This window comes from Zingiber officinale, chromosome 5B (assembly GCF_018446385.1).
Source record: "Zingiber officinale cultivar Zhangliang chromosome 5B, Zo_v1.1, whole genome shotgun sequence".
Taxonomy (NCBI): domain Eukaryota; kingdom Viridiplantae; phylum Streptophyta; class Magnoliopsida; order Zingiberales; family Zingiberaceae; genus Zingiber; species Zingiber officinale.
In genome coordinates, this window is record NC_055995.1 from 126,442,776 (window position 1) to 126,465,275 (window position 22,500).

The 22,500-nt window shown below is 36.6% G+C and overlaps 2 protein-coding genes across 6 annotated transcripts in view; both read left to right on the forward strand.

Moving 5' to 3' along the window:
* LOC121985865 (probable tRNA N6-adenosine threonylcarbamoyltransferase, mitochondrial) overlaps window positions 1-22,500 on the forward strand; it is a 28,671-nt gene that overhangs the window by 5,447 nt on the left and 724 nt on the right. Inside the window, exons 1-13 of one of the 3 annotated variants that reach the window (XM_042539558.1) lie at window positions 13,129-13,231; window positions 13,309-13,513; window positions 13,636-13,680; window positions 14,719-14,793; window positions 14,880-14,976; window positions 15,429-15,519; window positions 17,664-17,713; window positions 18,469-18,659; window positions 18,790-18,875; window positions 20,314-20,392; window positions 20,498-20,581; window positions 20,672-20,786; window positions 21,478-21,566. In XM_042539558.1, coding sequence (XP_042395492.1) covers window positions 13,131-13,231; window positions 13,309-13,513; window positions 13,636-13,680; window positions 14,719-14,793; window positions 14,880-14,976; window positions 15,429-15,519; window positions 17,664-17,713; window positions 18,469-18,659; window positions 18,790-18,875; window positions 20,314-20,392; window positions 20,498-20,581; window positions 20,672-20,786; window positions 21,478-21,566 — 1,308 coding nt within the window. In that variant the 5' untranslated portion in view covers window positions 13,129-13,130. Of the gene's footprint in view, window positions 1-13,128; window positions 13,232-13,308; window positions 13,514-13,635; window positions 13,681-14,718; window positions 14,794-14,879; window positions 14,977-15,428; window positions 15,520-17,663; window positions 17,714-18,468; window positions 18,660-18,789; window positions 18,876-20,313; window positions 20,393-20,497; window positions 20,582-20,671; window positions 20,787-21,477; window positions 21,567-22,500 lie in introns of those variants that run through there. The other 2 variants (XM_042539559.1, XM_042539560.1) reach the window with 2 other exon arrangements.
* On the forward strand, window positions 1,046-5,589 carry LOC121985863 (protein FAR1-RELATED SEQUENCE 6-like). 3 transcript variants are annotated; one of them, XM_042539555.1, is made up of 7 exons: window positions 1,046-1,139; window positions 1,611-3,837; window positions 3,917-4,027; window positions 4,159-4,263; window positions 4,435-4,503; window positions 4,619-4,686; window positions 5,132-5,589. In XM_042539555.1, exons 2-6 carry the CDS (start codon window positions 1,687-1,689, stop codon window positions 4,652-4,654), a joined length of 2,472 nt encoding a protein of 823 aa, XP_042395489.1. In that variant the 5' UTR covers window positions 1,046-1,139; window positions 1,611-1,686; the 3' UTR covers window positions 4,655-4,686; window positions 5,132-5,589. The 3 variants fall into 3 exon arrangements, with proteins under 3 accessions (XP_042395489.1, XP_042395487.1, XP_042395486.1); XM_042539553.1 differs by having other exon boundaries at window positions 1,054-1,193; XM_042539552.1 differs by having other exon boundaries at window positions 1,062-1,193; window positions 5,119-5,589.

Genomic DNA, 22,500 nt, shown 5'->3' on the forward strand with positions numbered 1-22,500 from the left:
GCGGGAGCCGAAGGCAGAAAATGGCAGCGGAACCAGAAAGGCAAAGAATAAACAATGACGAAGAGGTAGAAGAAACGATCGAGCGGCTGAGGAAGAAGATCTACAAATACCTCCTTGCCCACGTCGAGTCCGCCTCCGCCGCTCTCGGTGGCGGAAGCAAGGTCGCGGCAGCGAAGCCGTGGCAGGCTAGCAAAGAATGGAGGCGATGACACGCCCATCCAACGTCGTGGCGGATCCTTATTGGACAAAACAATGGGTGCGTCAGTTATTGGGGCACACTTCATCCGATCCCTGGTGCAGTCAGTGGGCCCATTGAGCATCCAAACTATTTCGAGTCAAAAATTTATTGTAAAGAAAAAAAAAATTATTGTTGTGAGGAATAGAAATAGAAATTTGCTGAAGATTAATATTTCATCAAATTTCTTTTTATTGTTGCCTTCCAAAGAATAAGATACTTAAAATTTGAATCGTATTATAGGAACCTTTTTTGTGGGATGATAAATTTAGATGCTTTTGGATTTATTTGATAGATGAATGAGACTAATCAGGAGTAGACCATCCACTGTGAAGATTAGATTATTAAAAAAAATAAAAAGAAAAAAGAAAAATAAAATAAAATTCATGTATCTAATAAAATACAATTAATAAGTAAAATTAATTCTTTCTTTTTCGTTCTCTCTAAATAAACATGGTAAATATAATGAAAATAAGTTAATCTGTTTGTTTCCTTGTTTTTTTTCCTTCAAAAAATACTTTCATTTTTTTTTTCCTATTTTCATCAAAGGAAACAGCACATCATTATCAATGGCATACACGTGATATTATCTCAAAAATTCGTTGCGCGGATGGCGGATTCGGGTTTTACATCCCACCCAAAATCCGCAAAGGAGTAATCGCACCCGAAATTTGCACACCCAAATAAACCCGTCAAGGTGAAGGTCGGGTATTACAGATCAGGTGCCACGAAAAGCCGCCGCCCGCCCCCCCCCCCCCCCCCCCCCCCCCCCCCCCCCCCCCCCCCCCCCCCCCCCCCCCCCCCCCCCCCCCCCCAATCCTCTAGCCTTCCTAATCGGACAAGTAGAAGCTTTGAGTCGACCGAATCGAAGTGTTTGTACTTCATGCTTCTTGATCGCATCCAGGTTCTTTTCCTCTTCGTTAGCCTAATGCTGCTATCGTCATGGGCTTAGACCCAGGTGCTGTTTTTTGGTTCATAATATTGCTATTCGATCAACTTTCCTTGAGTTTTAGGTTGAAATATTAATTTTTCGCATCATTATATGTTTGCTAAGATGATCTAGGGTTCCGTACATTCATGCCTACTTGATTTTAGACATCTCTTGATTTGCTTTAAAAGTTTTTTATTTCCCTTCGTGCTTTTTCTTTGTTTTTTTTTTTTTTTTAATTTCAGATTCGAACAAGTTTCTGTTTTTCTGATTGTTCGATGTATCGTTGAAGTGGGGACATGGGGAGGATAGCGATACTTCTTTAGATGTTAGATACGAGGATAAGGGAGCTAATAGCAGGTGTATGGGGGAAATGAAGCATCTTGGGTTGATAATTACGTCTCACTACTAATGCATTGTAAGTAGAACTTCGATTTCTTGCTGCAGGTTGTTCTTCAAGTCCACACCGGCAGGATCCTTTCTTCTTATTTTTCTGGACTAAACTTGTAGTTTTTACTAAAGTATGGAAACTGATACGGTCATTGAAGGAGAAATCATTCAGGCCAAAGAACTTGTTGTTGAGGATGATATTGTTGAGGGGAATAATGATAAGGTTGAACTTGATGGTCAATTACCGTTAGTGGCTGGAGGAGATGATGGCATACCTCATGTTGGGATGGTGTTCAGCTCCTACGGGGAAGCTGTCACTTTCTATAAACGATATGCAATGCGGACAGGATTTGGTGTTACTATAAAAAAGTCATCTTTTACAACTTATGGACTTTGCCGACGGCTTGTACTTGTGTGCAGCAAAGAGGGCAAGGCACAAACGAAAGCATGCTACCACCAATCTAGGCCATCAACGAAGACAAATTGTGAAGCTGTGTTTATAGCCAAGTTATGGGGCGATGGCTTGTTGCATGTAGTTGAAGCTAAACTTGAACACAACCATGAACTTAATCCGTCAGAGGCTCACCTCTATAGATGCTATAAGAATATGTCCAGTGGAGCAACTAAAGATCTTGCTGTCCGAGCGGCAGGACGTGAGCACTTACCATACGTTGGCATGGAATTTTTAAATTCTATTGATGATGGGCAAATGAAGCTTGTGGAAGGTGACAAGGATGCCATCTCTCAGTTTTTTGCACGAATGCAGATCAAATATCCAAATTTCTTTTACATGATGGATCTTGACATGGAAGGTCAATTAAGGAATGTGTTTTGGGCTGATTCTAGGTCAAGATCAGCATATCATTGTTTTGGTGATGTTATTTACTTTGATTCAACATATTTAAAAGACGAATACAAGATTCCTCTTGTTCTATTTATTGGATCAAACAATCATGGTCAACAGGTGTTATTAGGCTCTGGTTTGCTTGCAGATGAAACACCTAGAAACTACTTGTGGTTATTTAAGGCCTGGCTGACATGTATGTTGGAGCACCCTCCAAATGCTATCATCACTGATCAATCTAAAACTATTCAAAATGTGATTGCTAAAATATTACCAGATGTCCGCCATCGCATTTGTCTCTTTGATATAATTAGAAGTATTCCTGAGAAGTTAAGGGAACACACAGAATGGAAGACAATTCATAAGGCCATGACCGATGTAATATACAGTTCGTTAAAAGTTGACGAGTTTGAAGAAGGCTGGAGAAACCTGACTAAAACATATGGACTTGAGGCTAATGAATGGTTGAACTCCTTATATGAAAATCGGAAACTATGGGCACCTGTTTATATGAAGGATATGTTTTGGGCGGGGTTGTCCACTACAGTCGATGAAAAGGGTGTAAGTCCTTTTTTTGAAGGGTTCATTTATCCTGAAACTTCTTTGCAGCAATTTTTAGAAAACTATGACATGTTTCTGCGAACGAAATATGAGTTGGAAGCAAAAGCAGATTTTGATTCATTCCACAAGAGTCACATTACAGTATCAGATTCTCCTATGGAACAACAGCTTTCTGAAATATATACACTTAGCATGTTTGAAACTTTTCAGAATGAATTAAAGGCAACTCTTTATTGTCAGGTTTCACTTGTAAAGGTAGATGGCTCTATAACTACATTTGAAGTACGGGAATGCTCCTACACTGGAAGTGTCGAAAGAGACCATGACAAGTATTATGAGGTGCTGTATCATGTTGATGAATTTCAGGTGCAATGTATATGCGGCTTCTTCCAGTCCACAGGGATCTTATGCAGACATGCATTGTCAGTTCTAAATCTGCAACAAGTGTATGAGGTTCCACCTCAATACATCCTTAGTCGTTGGAGAAAGGATTTCAAACTTTTGAATGCTTTGGAGCGTTCCTCAAAAGATTTTTATGGCAATAGATCAGTTGAGCAGTATGATTCTCTCTCTTTGTGTTGCCTTCAACTTGTTGAAGCTGGTATGGTGTCCGATGAGAAGTACCAACTTGCTTTGAAGTTAATTAAAGAAGTGGAAAGATCTCTGTTAGATGATAACATATTTCAGGATTTGCACAGTAGGCTTGTGTCTTCTGTTACTAGGTTGACTGGAAGTGATGAGAATCATGCAGCATCACAGACTGGCATCATTGATGGTGACAAATCTTCTAATTCTGTTTCTGCTAAGCGAAGAGGACGCCCTCCCAAGAAAAGGAAGGAGTATGAGGTGGAACTAGTTAATGACTCAAATGGCAAAAAGGTACTCTGGTAGTGGCTAATGTTGTATCTGTGCGTCTAATATTTGTTTGTTAACCAATCTCTCTACTTACTTTGATTAGGACCCTTTGAGAACATCAACTGAGGGGCACCAGAGCAATTTGTTTCAATCTTCATCAACAGCTGCCCAATTCAGCACTCATGATAGGGCACATGGAATGATTGATATAATGGTGCATACTATTCTCACCAAATAATTCTTTATTTGCTAGATTATTTATTATTTTGTTTAACTTTTTCGGTATTTATATTTATTATCCATGATCTCCTGATTCTGATTTTTGTTGTAATAATGTCTACCCAGGAAGAAGTTAGCCAAAATGACTTGGGATTTGGTGCCCATTATGGACTACAAACAAACCGTCAGCATCCTCTTGGCAATCAGCTGCAGTCTGGTCCTACATTGCAGGTTCCTACCATAGATGTTAGCATTTATGTTTCTTTCTCTTCTTAGGTTGTTGAAATATTGTTGTTTTCATTTTCTTTAGGTGGGAGCATGATTGTTTATATTAATATTAGTATGCTCCGCTCCCAGATATTTTGGAATTTTTCCTTTAAGAAAATAGATTTATGTATGCAGAGTCATTTTGGACAGCAAAATCTTGGAGATCCATCGAGAATGCATTGGCATATCCAACAAATGTTGCAGGTTATAAAAATTGAGAAACATGTCTTATTAGTATTCTTTTCCTTGTATGATTTTGATTAGTTATATCAGAAATCTCCAGGAAAATGATTTGTTTCTTTACACAACCTACATGCAGGAAAACCAAACACCATTTGGTAGGAGGAACGGGTAGCGAGGCCATTACTTTCCTCAGATTAACCTCAGGTATACACTGATGTTCTTAAGACTAGTGCAGTTTGTTGTTCATTTGTGTCCAACTTCTTTGCCTGAAAGGGTATTCAAGCAAGACAGTTGATGGTCCATTCTCATTTATATCACTCTGTATCACTCGTAGGATTAATCTATTTTTATGGAATAGTAGGAAAAGGATTGCATCTGGCGGTTAGATTTCATTTGTAATAAATCTAACAACACACCGATTTTCTTGACTTAGATTTGGTTTAGTAATTTTGATCAACTTTCAACCAGAAACTCTGTAAGTTCACTCAGGTTTCCATCCAGGTGAAAAATTCCGACGCAAGATTTGGTTTGTCGGATTTCAAACAAAACTCGATCTGTTCTAGTCTGGCATAACCAATTCAATAATCTATTCTTTTAATCAAAATCTCATGAAGTACTCTTCTCATATTGCTTCAGATTTCTTTTTCAGCATCGCAAGCAGTTCTTCGACGAGGAACGTTGGCTTCTGTATTGTCGTTGATATTTTTACAGATCGAAACTGTCGGTACGGATTGCATGATGTCAAGACAAAGTGCAGTCTGATGATGCTACTCGAGTAGATTCGTGTACTCAATGGAGATCATGATGTCATGTGGCCGATCAATTTTTTAATGTATATATAGGTTCATTGTATAATCTGTTGGAAGCATTCTTTTTTTTCTTTTTGCTTCGATCGTTTTTCCCTTGCATGGAATCTGGTCGGATAGGCTCCTGGGCTGGATCAATTGATAAGTACATGACTGTGGGATAATGACGGTAGTGGTCGGGGTTGAAACCTAGCAAGATATTTTATCACCTCTTCAGATTTGTGTTTATATACTTGTCAATTTAGATTCCTGTTGAATTCTCTCTTTTAATGACGTGAGATAACTGTAACAGGGTTGTTAATGTGGAAGTATCATGTTTTTTCATTGAGGTAGGATATATGAATCTTCTTTTACATTTGAGTAAATTTTATTTTATTATTTTACTTAACTATCTTATTTATTAATTACTTTATATATATAATAGCGGCAATATATATATAATAGCGGTGAATAGCGCGTTATCGTGCGTTACGATTAATGAATGCTGTAGAGTGTTCGTAGATTAGCGATTGCCCCGAATAGGCTCCGCTATTCAGGACAATAATGTCAATAGACCACACTACGTGTGCTATCGTGATCTAGCAACTCATAGCGAGTGCTATAGTTGCTTACAAAATAGTTAGGGTAGAGACGAGGAGGCAGAGGCGAGTGGAATCATGACCTTCGAGTAGGTAAGACAAAGGTGAGTGGCGCCCTGTGCTCGACGAATGGCGACCTGTGAGCGTTGAGGGACGGTGATTAGAGGTCACGTTTTCTCCTTCCTTTTTGGGTTTCTTCGTTTGATTTTTTCTTTTCATTTTTCGTTTCTTGAAGGAGCAAAAGCAATCGTGATTTCCCGAAGTCGGACATCTGGATTGATCTAGTGATCAATCTAGATGCCCTGGATTGATTCCATTTTTTTCTCATTTACTTATATTTAATTAATTAATTATTTTGATTTTTTTTTCTTTTGTTTTTCTAGGATTTTGATGGTATATTTGGAATTTGCAATGTCTACGAATTTGTTAAAAAAAGATAAAAAAAGATATTGGTTGGAAGTATTGTTATCAAAAAGAAGAAGGAAAATCAGTTCGGTGTAAAGTTTATCATCACATATCGAATGGAGGGATTGTTCGCTTAAAGAAACATTTAGCTAAAATTTATAAAGAGGTTGCATCTTGTGTTAGCATTTCAAATGATATATATATATATTCAAATTTGTTTATTTAGTTTAATGAATTATTTAAATGATTTTATTTTTATCAACACAAATAAATAAATTTTGCTATTTACTAGTAAACAAACTAAAATCATAATAAACAAACAGTTAATGAAAGAACGGTTGATGCAGTGACCATCGACTTTTTTAAGTGGGCAATGGGCCTTGTTTTGGGGGACCATTTTGCAATCGTATGTAATTCGAAGGCCTGGTAAGATTCTACTACCTTACTAGGAATATAATGTATGTATGCCTCATACAAAATGTTGGTAAATTGCCTTATATAACAGGAAAGAATCAAACATAGAAAGGACTTAAATCGCCTGAAATCCTTATGACCGGGAAATAATCGTTGTGAATGATTAAATAGATACGATGCTTAATAACCTTACAAATGCGTCTTCCATATATTTCCATCGTTTCTCTTCGTATAATCAATCCCTAAGAATTCTCATACACAAACTGCTCTTCTCCTGAAACCTGCAGTGCCGTGGTTGTCTGTGAGTCTCGATTGTGATTTTGCTGATTTGTTTGTTGTTCATCGGCTTTCAGGGTTTGCTCCAGTTTCTGTTGATTTCTCTTGTTGCATCAGAAGATTTTTCAATGTTGGGAGATTGAGTCTGCATTCTTCTACATGCTTGTGCTTCTTTAGAAGATTTTTTTTACTGTATCTTCTTCGTCTGGAAATTTTCTTATGTTTCTGAATTCTGGATTCTTGAATCTAATGCAGGAATTCTCAGTTATTATTCGTCGACTTCCAGATGGTAGGGAATTCTTCTGGTCCAAGCAAACTTCACTTGAAGAAGAAGCTTATTCGATATGGAAAGGCTCCAATGCTACAAGAACCTCAACTTTTCCCATCTTCAACCTCCTTTTCCAATTTTAAGTCAACTCCTTCTGCTTGCCAGATTCATGATAAGGAAGCCGAGGCAAAGTCGACGGAAGTAAACAAAAAAAGAAGAAAAAAGGTATATCTATACGATCATGGCAATCATTCTAGCAACCATGAGGTCGATGATAGCCTTAAATCAGTATCAGAGAGTTTGGGATACAGTTCGAGCAATCATGCCAGAAGAACCAGAAGTGAGAAAAGCCTTGATGATTTCATGTCTGTTCATGATGGCAGAGAGACAAGTCAGGAGATGTTTCAAAGTCGAAGACTGAGGAGGATGTGCACAAGTGCTGTCTCGAGAGCTCAATCCTTCTGTGACTCCAAGTCAGAGGAGTTGGAACATCAAACACAGATTAGCAGGCATAAGCCAAGAAGCAGGAGGCATGGTGATACCATTGGTTCTCTTCGCGAATCTTCTGCATTTTTTGATGGATTTGGTGAAGTTGGACAGCATCGTCAACGGTGTAGGTCTAGCAGAAACAAGGATAATCGTCGTGGAGATTGTTCCTCTCCTTCTTTATGCAGCATAACAAGGAGTGGAAGTAAGATCAGGCATCACAGCAAAAAGAGTAAAAAGAATTCATCGCTTTCGCAGCGCTACCAAATCAAGCCACTGCTAGAAGATAGCTCGGATGGAGCTTGTTCATCAACACATCAGATAGAGGATGATCTATCGAGAAGCATACAGGAACTTGAATTGGAGGCATTCAGTCAATTGCGCCCAACTAAACGATCAGCTTTAGAACGGTCATCATATCACACAGCTCAAGAAGACAGGGAATTGATCCTTCATGGAGGATCTGGCAGAGAGATTCTGGAGAGCCGAAGTCTATGCGAGAAGTACAGACCAAGGTCTTTCGATGAAATACTCGGCCAGCCATTTGTGATTGAATCACTTAAAAATGCTATTTCAAAGGGATCATCCCCTGCATATGTGTTTCAGGGCCCTTCTGGGACAGGGAAAACCTCTGTTGCAATGGTTTTTGCAGCAGCTCTTAATTGTCAGTCCATCAAAGATAAGCAACCCTGTGGATTATGCAACCCTTGCACCGATACATTGTGCAACAGAAACGGGCCGATTATAGAGCTCGGCACCAACACTAGAAAGGGAATGAACAGGTTGAGATACATACTGAAACATGCACCTGCAGCCACCTCAATCAGGCAATTTGTAGTTGTTGTTGATGGATGCCACATCTTGTCATCGGAAGTTTGGTCGGAGCTTTGCAGAGTCGTCGAAGATCCTCCTCCTCATGTTGCTTTCATCTTCACTGTAACCCATCAAGCTAACCTGCCACATTCTATCACGTCGCGTTGCAACAAGTACAGATTCTTAAAGATATCTGAGGCAGATATTGTTAGTAGATTGAGAATACTGTGTGCAAAAGAAAACATTGACATCGAAGATGAAGCTCTGGAAGTAATAGCCCGCTGTTCATGTGGATCTCTTCTCGAAGCAGAAATGATGTTAGACCAGTCGACTTTGCTTGGAAAGAGGATCACTCCTACAACCGTCAAGGATCTTGTAAGTTAGCCATGTTCTATAGCTATTGAACTTATAGAACTGAATACATTTTGAGTCTTCACTTTTTATGAATGAAGAAGCGACATTGTCTTAGAAGTCTAGAATATGCCACCAGGAAATATCGACACAGTGTCTCGGTTCACACAACTGAGATCGTCTGACATGCTAAAAAACAAAACAAAACAAACAAATTGATGGTCCTCATTTGTGTGAAGTTGTATTAACTATAGAATTGATGCCTATGAAGTTCATATATAGGAGTTTAGTAGACTTGTTGCATTCATAAACAGACTGGTACTCTTCTTAATGAGAGCAAAAGAAAACAGATGCTAAAACATTTTATGAGAGCTAAAATGAACCAGTCCAGCATCAAGTTTAGTCAATATGCTATTTCTCCAAAAGTAAACAAAACAACATTTTATGAGAATTGATTCCTGAATAAATGGCAGAAGAGAAAGTCTACTTCCATCGTGCTAACATGAGATTCACTAATAGAATGAACTAACTAAACTTGAAAAATGTCTAGGTGGGTTTTGTCAGTGATGAGACAGCACTTGGTCTTCTTGAGGCAGCCTTGTCATCAGACACTATCGAGACAGTGAGAAAGTCTAGAGAACTTCTGGACTTTGGCATTGATCCAGTGGCTCTAATGTCTCAATTAGCAGGGTTTCTTACTGACATCATTGCAGGAACTCACAAGCTTGCCACTCAACAAGGCACTGAGGCACCTTATGTCAAAAATATTTGTAAGTAAACTCCTCCTATAGTGGATCTATTTCTTCTAGCATATTAATGGAGCATTGTAGTATTGACATCGCGTGCCGGTTTTTTCCATAATGAAAGATGAAAACGTGATGCTTTGTCTTTCATTCAGTGACTGAAGTGAAGCTTGATAGATTGCTACAAGCACTGCAGATTCTATCTGATGCAGAAAAGCAGCTAAGCCTTTCAAGCGAACCGTCGACATGGTTTACTGCAGCTCTAATAAAGCTCAGTAGCCACAACACGGAACCTAATACTCCGAGCAGTTGCTCCAGGATCAGCAATGAGAAACTGAATGATGCATCAAACAAGCTGAAACATGCTTCGAAGAACATCACATCCTCTATTTCTAAAGTAAAATCTGGATCCTATAGTACTCAAGGTTCTCATTTGATTGGCTCGATTACAAAGATGAAAACAGATAGTTCAGTATCAAGTATGGAATCACATGGAACCTCAGAAGAAGACCATCATTCAAATGAATACACAAACAGAAAGGTCCTTGAGTATGCAAGTTCAGAAAAACTGGAGATGATCTGGAGAGATTGCATTGAGAAATGTTATATCAAAGAGCTGAAGCAATTGCTAGCGTTTCATTTGAAATTGGTGGAAATCAAGGAATCTGAAAGTAAGATTTGTCCACTTGAAATTCTTTAATTCAGATTATGTTCATAAATGTCTAAAGATTAAGATGTGATGGAATGCAGGTGCTTTGATTGCTTGTTTAGTGGCCACCGACAATAAAGCAAAACACCAAGCTGAGAGATTTTTAAGCAGCATCACAAACTTAATAACGACAACATTGAAGCAAAATGTGGAGGTCATGATCGATATAATGCCTCGTAAATCAAGTCAGTACAATGAAGCAACCAGCTTTATTAACAAGATGGGCAGGCTAAATCTTAATATGAATCAACTGGAACACTCACAAGTGGATGAAGAAAGATCACAGGATCTAACATTGCTTATTCAGACTTTAGGAAGAAACAATTGGGGCGACAATAAGACATTTCTTCATGAACAAAGACTGGACAATGCATGGAAGGAAGAAGCCAAAAAAGGTGAAACTGAATTCAGAACCCACAATTTGTGGTATTCTGACTCAAGAAATGCTGGCCAAAATGGAGTTGCAAGGATAATTGCAGGATCAACAAACCAATGCGCATTCAACACTGATACCAACAAGTTAAATCCCCAAAGCAGCCAACATGTTTACAAGAGAGAGCACAACCACATGTCGAAGAGGCATCACCCTACTCTTTCTCCAAGCCTATTGCACATTGACAACCTCATGGCAGACTTGGCCAACAAAAAACAGTAAGTAATTTATGCAATTGCTTTTCTTCAATACAGATATGCTGCACTAAATACAAGATTTGTAGGATTTTTGAAAAACTTCCAACCAATCTGTTCCCCACTTTTATTCTTACAAAAAAAATCTAATATTGTTCAGATGAGCATTGAATACTTCTGAAAAAAAACCCCTTCTTGTGATCACATAGCCTTAGGAGAAAGAAATAACTAGTAACCTTATGATCTTACTTGAGTTTGAAAACTGACTCCATATTCAGTTCGTTAATTGCTTCACTGTTTACAGGGGGCATGAGGATGCAGCTGAGTACGATGGATTTTGCTGCTGGAAGACTAGCCAGCCAAAGAATAGAGAGGTAGGTTTTGAATCATTCTACTCCCGTTGCTTCCTTCTTTCTATGGATTAAATGACCAAGTAGTTCGCCGTTTACTTTGGACTCAGATGAGAGAAGAAAGAGGTGCAAGTCCAAACATGGCTGGGATCCTTCCATGCTTTGGCAAGTGCTGGGCAAGGAAGAACAAAGACGACAGATACAGGCTATGAGACTTATATTTATTTTATTTTTCCAGTATTTTTCTGTTAGTTATTTTAGAAATAGTACAATTTTTATTAAAACAGTAGAAATATTTTAGAAAAAAATAATTATAGATGACTATTATCTTGATATTTTTTTCTAAAAGTAAATCCTATTTTTTAATTTTCTGTCAAATAAAATTACATTGTTTTTTTTTAATTCTTCTATGGAAAGTGTATACAGTATTTTATAAAACTATCTCAATGTAAAAAAATATATAAAAATAGATCATATTTACTCTTTATATCTATAAAAATAGCGTAAAAATCAAGATGCCACTATTTTTTATTAAAATATCAAAGGGCCGCTTTTTATTTTTTAATCAAAAGATCCCCTACCCATACTCATCTTATTTTTATATATTTTACTCTCAAGACTATTCTTATTTCTATATTAGATTAGAAATTATAAAATATACTTGTTATACAATTATAATAGCTACAATCTCTGAACTACTTTATAATTGTAATAGTTATAAATTTATTATTTTACCATGATACAATTAGAGTCGAATCCATAATTATTATAGTATGATGTTAGTTCAAGTCGATTATTTTGATAAGTGTTGATTAGAAATGGTGCCCATATTACAAAGTTTATGAATTATAATTATTAAAAGATAATATTATTAACATTAATTAGAGTTGAAGTACTGATCTGATTTTGTAATATATTATTACAATTTTATTAATTTCATATTTAATTATAACTTCTATTGCAAAGTTTATTAATATTGATCCGGCTTAAAAATGTCTATAATATTTATATATTAGTAGTTATGAGTTATAATTAGGGCTGCAAATGAATCAAGTCGGCTTGCAAAATTTTCGAACTGATTTGAAAAATATTTAATTTGTATTTAAATTTATTGAATTACATATTTACATGTTTGAACTTTTTTTCAACTGAATTCGAGTCCAAATTATATTATTCGATAGTTCACGAGACGCTCGTGAGCCTTAATATTTTATTAATATAAATTAAATATATATTAAATAAATAAATTTCGAATTCGAATATCCATCTTCAAGGAATAATTCGAATAGTTCACGAATATGTTTGAATCTTTCGAGTCAAACGCAAACTCGAGTCCTAATTCAAATCAAATTTAAACACAAAATTTTAAATTTTTTGAGTCTAGAATCAGATTCGAACTTGAATATACTTTTTTCGATCCGAATTGGAACCTTAGATGTTTTGACATATTCGATAATTTGTTTACCCCCTATTTATAACTATTAAATGTGTAAAAAATAAACACAGTTTTAAAAAATAAAATGTACGGTGGAATTAGAGGATTCTTTTGATAAAAATAAAAAGAGATGCCTTTTTAATTTTCCCCTATAAAAATTTATACCTATCTAATTCTCTAAGTCTCTAACAATATAATCAAAATGTTTTTTTGAAAAATACATAGATTCGTTTTTTAAAAATATTTTAAAAAATATAATTTCTTTTATAATCTAAATATTTAATTTTTCAAACCGATTAAATAGAAATATTTTTGATAAATAAAAATTTATCAATTTAAAATAAGATCCAAAAGATGGGGAAATGTAAATAAATAAATAAAATACTCATGATATCTTTTCGGCCATTCTTCGCCGGCGTCGTTGCGGCGCAGCCATCGTCCCTCCCTTCGTCGCCTCCTTCGTCCGCTTCACCAAAATGGCGTCTTTTGTATTCGTATCTGCACCTCGTTTGGTGTCTCGCTTCTCCTTCATCCTGAAACCCTCGTTACCTGTTCTTTGCATCAGACATTCGGCTTCCCCCTTCAGAGAATGGTGGCAAACCTCCAAACCCTCAGTCCGTCTCAGTAACAAAGACTCTACCAGGATGTTCTCTACTGTGCCTTCAGCTCCACCTTTCGCCGCTCGAAAATCCTCCCGACTCGGTTCCGCGAGGGACGATGTTGTCATGCTTGGCATCGAGACGAGCTGTGATGACACTGCAGCCGCTGTTGTAAGTTCAATATATTCTGTCTATTCTTTGCCTTGTTTGTGTTCTCAGCAGGTTTTAAGAGGAGAATTTACCCTCTTTTTTTTTTGTCTACTGATGGGAACTTAGATAATATCCATTATTAGGTCAGAAGCAACGGGAAAATCCTTAGTCAAGTCGTGTCGTCCCAGGTATGTGCTAAAAAAATCTCCTCTTTTTTTATTTTTTTTTTGTAAAAAATAGACTAGAAGTTGATCTCGTGCATAGAGAATCATTCCTTCACTCTTTATCACATTTGGTTTGCTTAACTTGGTCTGATGGTCCTGCTGATTTCCATGTTTCTTGCAGGAGTAGAACTGCTGCTTCAGTTTTTCATACATTCATTTTTAGAGTCACAATAAGTTGAACGGCTAACTAAAATTTTTTTGTGTGATGATTATGATTGGCAAAGCAATTATGTCAACTAGATGTCGTCATAGTGGAAAATTGGACAGGAAAAAGGATTAGTGATTTAGCTGCTCTTGTAATTTAGCTGGTGAGGGCTGAGTGGTTCTTCAGACAGGTAAAAGGATGGGTGTACAGAATTATAGATGTTAGATGCTGGATTAGTGATATATTTAGTGGAAGATACATGAGTTGCTAACTTGTCAACATATATAAAACCTTCACAACCACATGGTTGAATTTAGAAAAATTCTTAGGTATCTGATTACAAAAAATGAAAAAAGTAATATGAAATTGTTATGATATGTTGCTTGCATAGTTTGTCTATGATGTTTTGAACAAAAGAAAAAATATGTTCTTGCATATTTATGAGACCTATAGCATATAGAAAGGACTATATCTTTCTAATGGAGTTGTTTTCAGAGAGCATAGCACCATTTTTTAGGTCTTAAATGAACACATTAGTTTTTGGATCTTTACTGCATCATATTGGGATACTGTTGCAAGTTCAATTCTTATGTAGCTGACAATTTGTTTGTTGCGGGTTTTTGTAATTGTTAAAATTAAGTTTTTGTAATTGTTAAAATTAAGTTCATCTTAGATATCTTATAAACACTGCTTTAATCAAATAAAGGCTCAGTTATCAATTTAGGATTCTTCAACACTGAAGGCAGGAAATGTTCCAACAATGCATTTTACATTTCCAAAACATATATGTTTATCTTACAAACTGTGCATCAATAAAAGTTGAGAATTTGATTATTGTGTCTGTGTTTAAAATCAAGGCAGATCTGCTTTCACGTTATGGAGGAGTTGCACCCAAAATGGCTGAAGAAGCACATTCACTAGTTATAGACCAGGTTTGTGAGTTGATTAGCTTGAACAGTGTATGCTACATGCTGAAGCTACTGTTAGGATGTGCACAACTTATGGCTCAATTTTACAGGTTGTTCGACAGGCACTTGATAATGCAAATTTGACTGAAAATGACCTTTCTGCAGTTGCTGTAACAATTGGGCCAGGTTTAAGTCTTTGTTTAAGGGGTATGTATGCCAAGTAAAATATACTGTTATTGGTCTTCCATATTCATCTCTGGATAATTTGGTGACTAATTTAGGAAGGGCACATTTTGAACATCTAATTTTCAGTTAACAAAAGAAAATCACTAAACACAAGACACCAATAGGAAGTGGTTATGTATTTTTTTAACAAGAAGGGAGATCCTTGTCTAGTGAGATTTGTGTAATGTCCAATTTTACATATCACCAAAGATATATTGTAAAATTTGAGTCAACAACTACAATGTTCCCTTGAGTCTGTTAACTCTTATGGTAAGGCATACCTATTACTTAGTATTTATAGAGAAGTTTTCAAATTAGTAAGTCCTTTTCATGTGTCCCTATATCTTGATTTGATGATAAACTGTTAGGTGCATGATTTATTACTCAATCTGATGTTGATAAGCGTTAAACTTAATTTGTTCATTTTATTAAAGTCGGTGTGCAGAAAGCTCGAAGGATAGCTGGACAATTCAGTTTGCCTATTGTTGGTGTCCATCACATGGAAGCTCATGCTCTGGTTGCTAGGTAATAGGCTAACTATCTAAATACTTGTGTTATATTGGTTTTGGCATTTTGTCAGATCTGTGCAAAACTGAGATATTGAGCACTAGACAAACTTGTAACACTTGGAAACTAGTATCAAGTTTAAGGTCCGGTACTTCATTGTTGGTGTTTGATTGAACCTCTAATGACTAGTTTTTACTAATTGTCCAATTAATACTCAGTCATTTTAAATCATGTTCTCATTATACAAATTTAATAGGTCCTTGTTCCAAGGTATAGCTGACAATCATATGCAGAATTTTTAGCATTAATTAAAGTCTTCTATGGACTAAAGTAATCACTTGAGAAATGGTTCTTTTTGAGCTACCTAATTTTGTCATGCTATTCCTTTTTAATATAATGGACATAATTAATCGGATATCAATCTTTCTTTTCCTTACGTTCTGAGTGGAAAAATAATTTAAAACATGTTCACTATAGTGTATATTGATATTGCCAGACAAGTCGATTTAACACTACCATGAATAGCTCACATTTTAGCACAACCTACAGGTTTCAGATCCATTTGTCCCACAAAATCAATTTCCATCATGGACCTGACAAGTCAATACATGATCATTTTTCATACAAGTTTAAAGTTAATGAGTCAATACAGGTGTAGATCCTGGAAATTAACAAGAGTAAAGAATGAATGTTCTTTTCTGACTTTATGCACAGCATTTTAAAGGCTACATACGTGATTCCTCTGTGTTCACATGACAGGAAATTCTGGTAGCAAAATGGCCAATATCGTCTTATAAGCTATAAGCTGCATCGTGAATTCCATAGGTTCTCTTTACTGCATGATGACATCCATTATTTTAGTGCTTGCTGCCGATGTGGATGTCGGCAGCAGTACTCATATTCATGTTAATCTAGCATCTTATCAGCAAAGTTAACACATTGTTGCATGCTGGGCTTTCCTAGGACTACTAAATCATGTTTCGTCTAAGAAAGGAAACACTGGTTATCCAGCAGTTCAGGTATTAAAGTCAAAGCACACTTAAGCAAAGTAGAGTTGTAAATCTTATGAGTGAAGTATCTTATTTGGCCTGTGGAGTGAAACTGACAAGAACTCCATTGCTGATGGCTGCTTGCTGTTTACTTGCCACTTGCTGTTGTTGCTGCTCCACTTTTCTTCCTCAAGCCACGATGAAAGTGAGGGATTTGGAATGAGTGGCCATTGCTGCTTTGCTCCTGTTTAAAACTCATTGCCCGTTTAAATCCATTAACCTGCTATCAGTTAAGCCGTGAACCCACCCATTAATCCATTAAACTTATTCCTAATTCCTATTCCTATTATTGGAAATAAGGATTTATTCAGGTCTCTTTGATCCAATGAACAGCATACTATTTCAATGAGGTAAGCCACAAGCCACCTCCACTTCTTCTTCCTCTTTTACTTCTCCTCCTCCTCAGTGGTGCCATCATCATCACTTCTCGGTAAGCTGGCACAGCACCAGCACTGTCATTCTAGCTCCAGCTCGGAGTGAAATTTTAAACTTTGGAGCAAAGTGGGTTCAGTTCCACCATAAGCAAGCATTACCCTCAAATTGAATTTTATGTTTGCGCTTAGCAACTAAAGGAGAGGAAATCTCAGCTTTCGATATATTTTCCTTTGTTACCTCATAAAAAATTTGGGAGGAAAGAAATCCATCTTGATTTTGTGGAAGGGATTTAGATCCAAATTGTGTCTGCCAAATATTAGGTGAACACGGACTTCCTCCATTGAATCATTAGTAAATTGGTCATGGGACATGACTGATGGGAGGGGGAACTCTAGTGGTGGATGAAGCAGGTCAAGCAACAAGAGAGCTTAGGTGACAGGCTTGGGAAGATGATGAGGGACTAGGACTATGTTGGTATCCCTCCTCTCTCACAATGAAGACAGGGTAAACAGGGATGGTTTTTTTCTCTCCTTCCTCCTGAAGAGAGTAAATAGAGTAGAAAAGTTTTTTTTTTAAAAAAAAAAAAGAAGGGGAAAGCAAAATAACATGTAAACTTGAAAAAATCTCAAATTGAAGACAAATGACAGAGAAAATGGTTAAATCTATTTAGAATGATTTACTATATTACTTTTTATATTCCAACATTTCATGATTCTTTTATTGTTTCTCTCCATGCAGGCTCATTGAGAAGAATCTTCAGTTTCCATTCCTAGCACTTCTTATTTCTGGTAAATTTATTTATGCCTGTAACTATGGCACTGGACATAGTTTTGCTTATCTTTTAAAAGGTGGTCATCTTTTGTAGAAGCACCATATTTTTTGCTTTAATCAAGTTTCAAGTTTTTTCAGTGTTTCTCAACTGTTTTAATTTTGATGTTTTGAATTTTGACCATAATTGGCTCGGCACTTTAATAGATTATGTATGGTGTCAGTATTAGTGGGTATGCACAAAGACCTAGACTAGTGTGTATGCTTTATCTTCTATCAGAATAAAGATACATGCAAAGACATCATGAGAAACAATGCTTTGCAGAACCTTCTTATGCTTAACTAGACACCAAGCAATTTGCCCAATATCTATAAAGCAGGAAGCACATTTGTTTAATTTTCTTAATCTACCAAAGCTCTGTCAACTCCATTATATTGTAATCACAATTTCATTGTGATTCAGTTGATCAGATTTTTTATTCACAAGGATAAATACAATTAGTAATCCTTGATTGCAGGATGATGATATGGCGGCTTGTGCTCAATCAACTGTACTAAATCTCTTTTCTAAAATAACTGAGTCATTTTCTTTAATTGTCTGAGCTTTATTTCCTACTTTTGATCTCATATATTAACATGTGGTAGATTCCTACCTGCATGCATCAATGTTTGATTAATAACTAATCATCTTTCTGTACTCTTGCCATGCTGCTTAGTAATGTACACAATAAGACTTCTATACACAATAACAGGCATGTTGTTGTTTGTTTCCCAGGAGGACATAATCTACTCATTCTTGCACACGAGCTTGGTCATTATCTTCAACTTGGTACAACAATTGATGATGCAATTGGTGAGGCATATGATAAGACAGCAAGATGGCTTGGGCTTGATATGAGAAAAGGTGGTGGCCCTGCTTTGGAAGAGCTCGCAATGGAAGGTGATCCAAACTCCATAAATTTTTCAGTAAGTTTCTTCTAATAAATTGTTCCTTAGTATCATGCCACTTATAGAGCAGCCACTACTGAATTGTTTTGGACTAGTTATGTGTTTTCAGCAGGTGGGTCAATTTTTGGGTACTTGTCTCTTTTCTCAGATTCCTATGAAGCAGCATAAGGATTGCAATTTCTCATATGCTGGTCTGAAGACACAAGTTAGACTTGCTATGGAGTCAAGAAAGATGTATGTAAATTATTTCTTTACCATGTTTATATAGATGTGTGTGTAACTTGCTATGGAGTCGAGAAAGATGTATGTAAATTATTTCTTTACCATGTTTATATTTCTGTGTGCGCGTGCACACGCATGCTGACTCAAAAGCATCAGATCAGTTAAACATGGATATCTTTTTGTTATTGTAAAACGCGAATACACCCCATGTATTTATACTCTAGAACACAAGGTACATTGAAAAACACAAGTGAACACAATGGGGAAAGATATAGGAGGAGAGGTGAAGAAGAGGCTATTTCATTGGGAGGACATAAGAGGAGATAGGGTTAGGGATGAACAAATTGTCTCGCTCTTGTCAAGACTCGCCTTAGCCCAATCTGATTGAGATTGTCCCATCTCACCTTGTATCCAGGGATGACACTGAAAAAAAAGATGCACATATGTGGGATAAGGAGGATAGTGGATATAATTTTTCCCCTCTTGTCTTGTCACAACTATGTAGTTTATTTTATATTTGATTGTCTCGTCTTTTATAGGAAGGCCGGAGCTTCGTGTACCGGGCTATCCTTTTTTTGTCTCGTCTTTATTAGCTCACCTGCCTCTGCCCCAACTATGTAGGTTTTCTTCATCCCTACACCCCCCCAACACACACACACACTTTGGCCTAATCTACCCTGTTTCCTATATTTGCCATGGATGGAAATTGAAAAACCTACCCTGCTTCCTATATGGGACCTTAATGAAAGTTGAAAATTCACGATTTTATTGCCATCCTAGATATGGTGGGCTATAGAGTCTCTGATATCACGTTAATACTTGTGAACACTAATTAATCTTGTCCATATTACTTGTTATCCTAATTATTCATGTCATATCCCACCTATTAGACTCCTAAATAACTAACTAAAGCCTCCTAAATAACTAGCTAATTTAAGATTAGAGAATCAGACTATGTGAATACAAACTACTCTTTTTTCTTTTCTATTTAATGGGATCAAACATGATGCTTCTGCCAATACAAAGTCCTGGGAAGACAAATTTATGCAGTTTTACCATATACAAAGAGAGCATTTCTTTTGAACTTACAGAAGTAACTTTATTATCATCCCATTGTTTCTCTTCCCACAATCTATATTTTAACAGCCTTTATCTAACACGAAATATCTCACATGAAATATCATCATTTGCACATTAGAGCACACACAGGAATAAGGGTGAAAAACAACAGAGCTTTCAGATACTAATGTAAGATAGGACAAAATTCTCTCTGGAACTAGTTGGTAAAGTGTTTAATACCCTAATCTAATTTATACTTACATAATATTGGTACTGTACATATCATTATTTTCAAAAGAGAAGAAGCAATCTCTGGCATTATCTGGCTTGATTAAATTATTTGTCCGTTCACATAAACTTGAAGAGACAAATCTCTGTTTGTTATCTGCAGTAGCCCAGGGAGTGATCCTATTTCATTGACAAATTCAGAGGGCAGAAGATCACGAGCAGATATTGCTGCCTCTTTCCAGGTTTATATCAAAAGTTAACTTAAATTGGGAAATTTTGAAGTTTCCTTGGTGGGTCAAACAACTTTATATCTTATAATGTTGTTTCATGATTAATTCTTTATGCAGAGAGTTGCTGTATTACATCTGGAGGAAAGATGTCAACGAGCAATTGAATGGGCATTGAAGATTGAGCCTTCTATTAAGTATCTGGTACTTTACAGATACTTTCAAATTCACTCAGATGTATACCCCTTTCTTGTTCATATGACATGACTAGTTTTATGACCTTTTGTCACATAGGTGGTTTCAGGAGGAGTTGCATCAAATAAGTATGTCAGAGCTCGTCTGAACCATGTTGTAGAGAATAATAACTTACAACTTGTTTGCCCTCCTCCAAGCCTATGCACGGACAATGGTAAGAAAATCCAACATCCTTCATTGCAATCTGGTTCATTTTGTCGTATGTTTTTCTTCTTGCAATTGGTGGACTCATCTTAATCTTAACCTGCCATGGCTTAGCAAAAAGGAAAAGAAGACAATAACACCTAAAACTACATTTACAATTGTTGAGTGGTATTGTGAATGGTGGAATTGCTATTTGGAGGCTACATAAAGAGCTATGATTTTCCACTAAAAGTTAGATGTTTGAACTAGTTAAATGTGCTTATAACTAGTTAGAAGTTAGGTTAAAAAAAAAAAACTAGTTAGAAGTTAGGTTCATTGTCATATTTTTCTTCTTGCAATCTGGGGCGACTTATCTTAATCTTAACCTGCCATGGCTTGGGAAAAAGAAGAATAAAGATAATAACACCTAAAACTACATTTACAATTGCTGAGTGGTATTGTGAATGGTGGAATGGCTAAATTAGAGGCTACATAAAGCGATGTGATGTTTCACTAAAACAGCTATTGTGGTATCGTGATGGTGGTTTCCTATTTTAGTGAATGCTGGTATTGGATACCCAAATTGTTGGACCGTTCCCAATTGCAACAACCTTTTCGTATGCATAGTTATGTGAGTTGTGAGCAAAGAAATTTTGCTGTTGAGCAGTAATTTTCAATCCTTGAGATATCTTTTGGAATGACTTAGAAATTGCTTATAATAGGTGTGATGATTGCTTGGACTGGTATAGAGCATTTCCTTTCAGGAAGATTTGATCCTCCACCACCTGACAACGAGCCTGAAGATGCCATGGTTTGTTCTGCAATTCTTTTTAAGTATGAGAAACATGCTTAAGGCTTTGGTTGCTTGTTCACTGTACATTTTTTGGTTGCCTAAATCGTTTTTTTTTATTTCATATTTACTAGTTAGGCATCCTTTTTATATATCTGTTCTTTTTTTAATGGGTAATGCAGTGTAGTCACTTGTTGCTAAAATTCTATGATGCTTAGACTTGATTAATGTGCTATGTAGATCTGTTGGATCTTTAACTGATACATTCTCATCTCTAGCACCAAGTGAATATATCTGATTTCTTATCTCTTTAACACAAGATAGTTTGTCGCTGAGTTAGTATGCCTCAACAATGTGGCAAAAGGCGAATACGCTCGCCCCCAGCAGCCCGTCCCAGGACCAACACGGAGGAGATAAATCATAGTGCCTGTGAAGGCAAGTGGCAGGTGGGGTGAGTTTACATGGGTTGCAGGGATTTACGCCCTAGTATTCCTCAACAATGATACCATGCTGGGAAGCCTCTTGGGAGTTGGGAAAGGCTCTTATCTCACTGAAGAGTTTGAAGAATTGGAGTGGAGATGAATCTGTTTTGACGGAAGTGGACGATACAAGACCTAAAAGAACACATCTAATTGGTTCTAGGACACCCTTATTATGTAGTGTACTCAAGACTTCCTATTTCCATGATTATTGATAATTATCTCAGTAACATCTGAATGCTTTAAGGAAACTAGTGGTGCTACTTTTTGGATAATTCACAATCTTGTTTGCTTTGGTGCATCAAGATGGAGAATCAAACCCCAACACTGAGCATATATAATTAGCTATTATTAGAATAAATGTTCTTTCAAATCAAGTCTTATGTTTTTGTGCACAAATGGACATTTCTCTTATCGAATAGGTATCTGTCACCTGCCTTTGCTACTTACCTAACCAATGTCCCCTTCAATGAGTG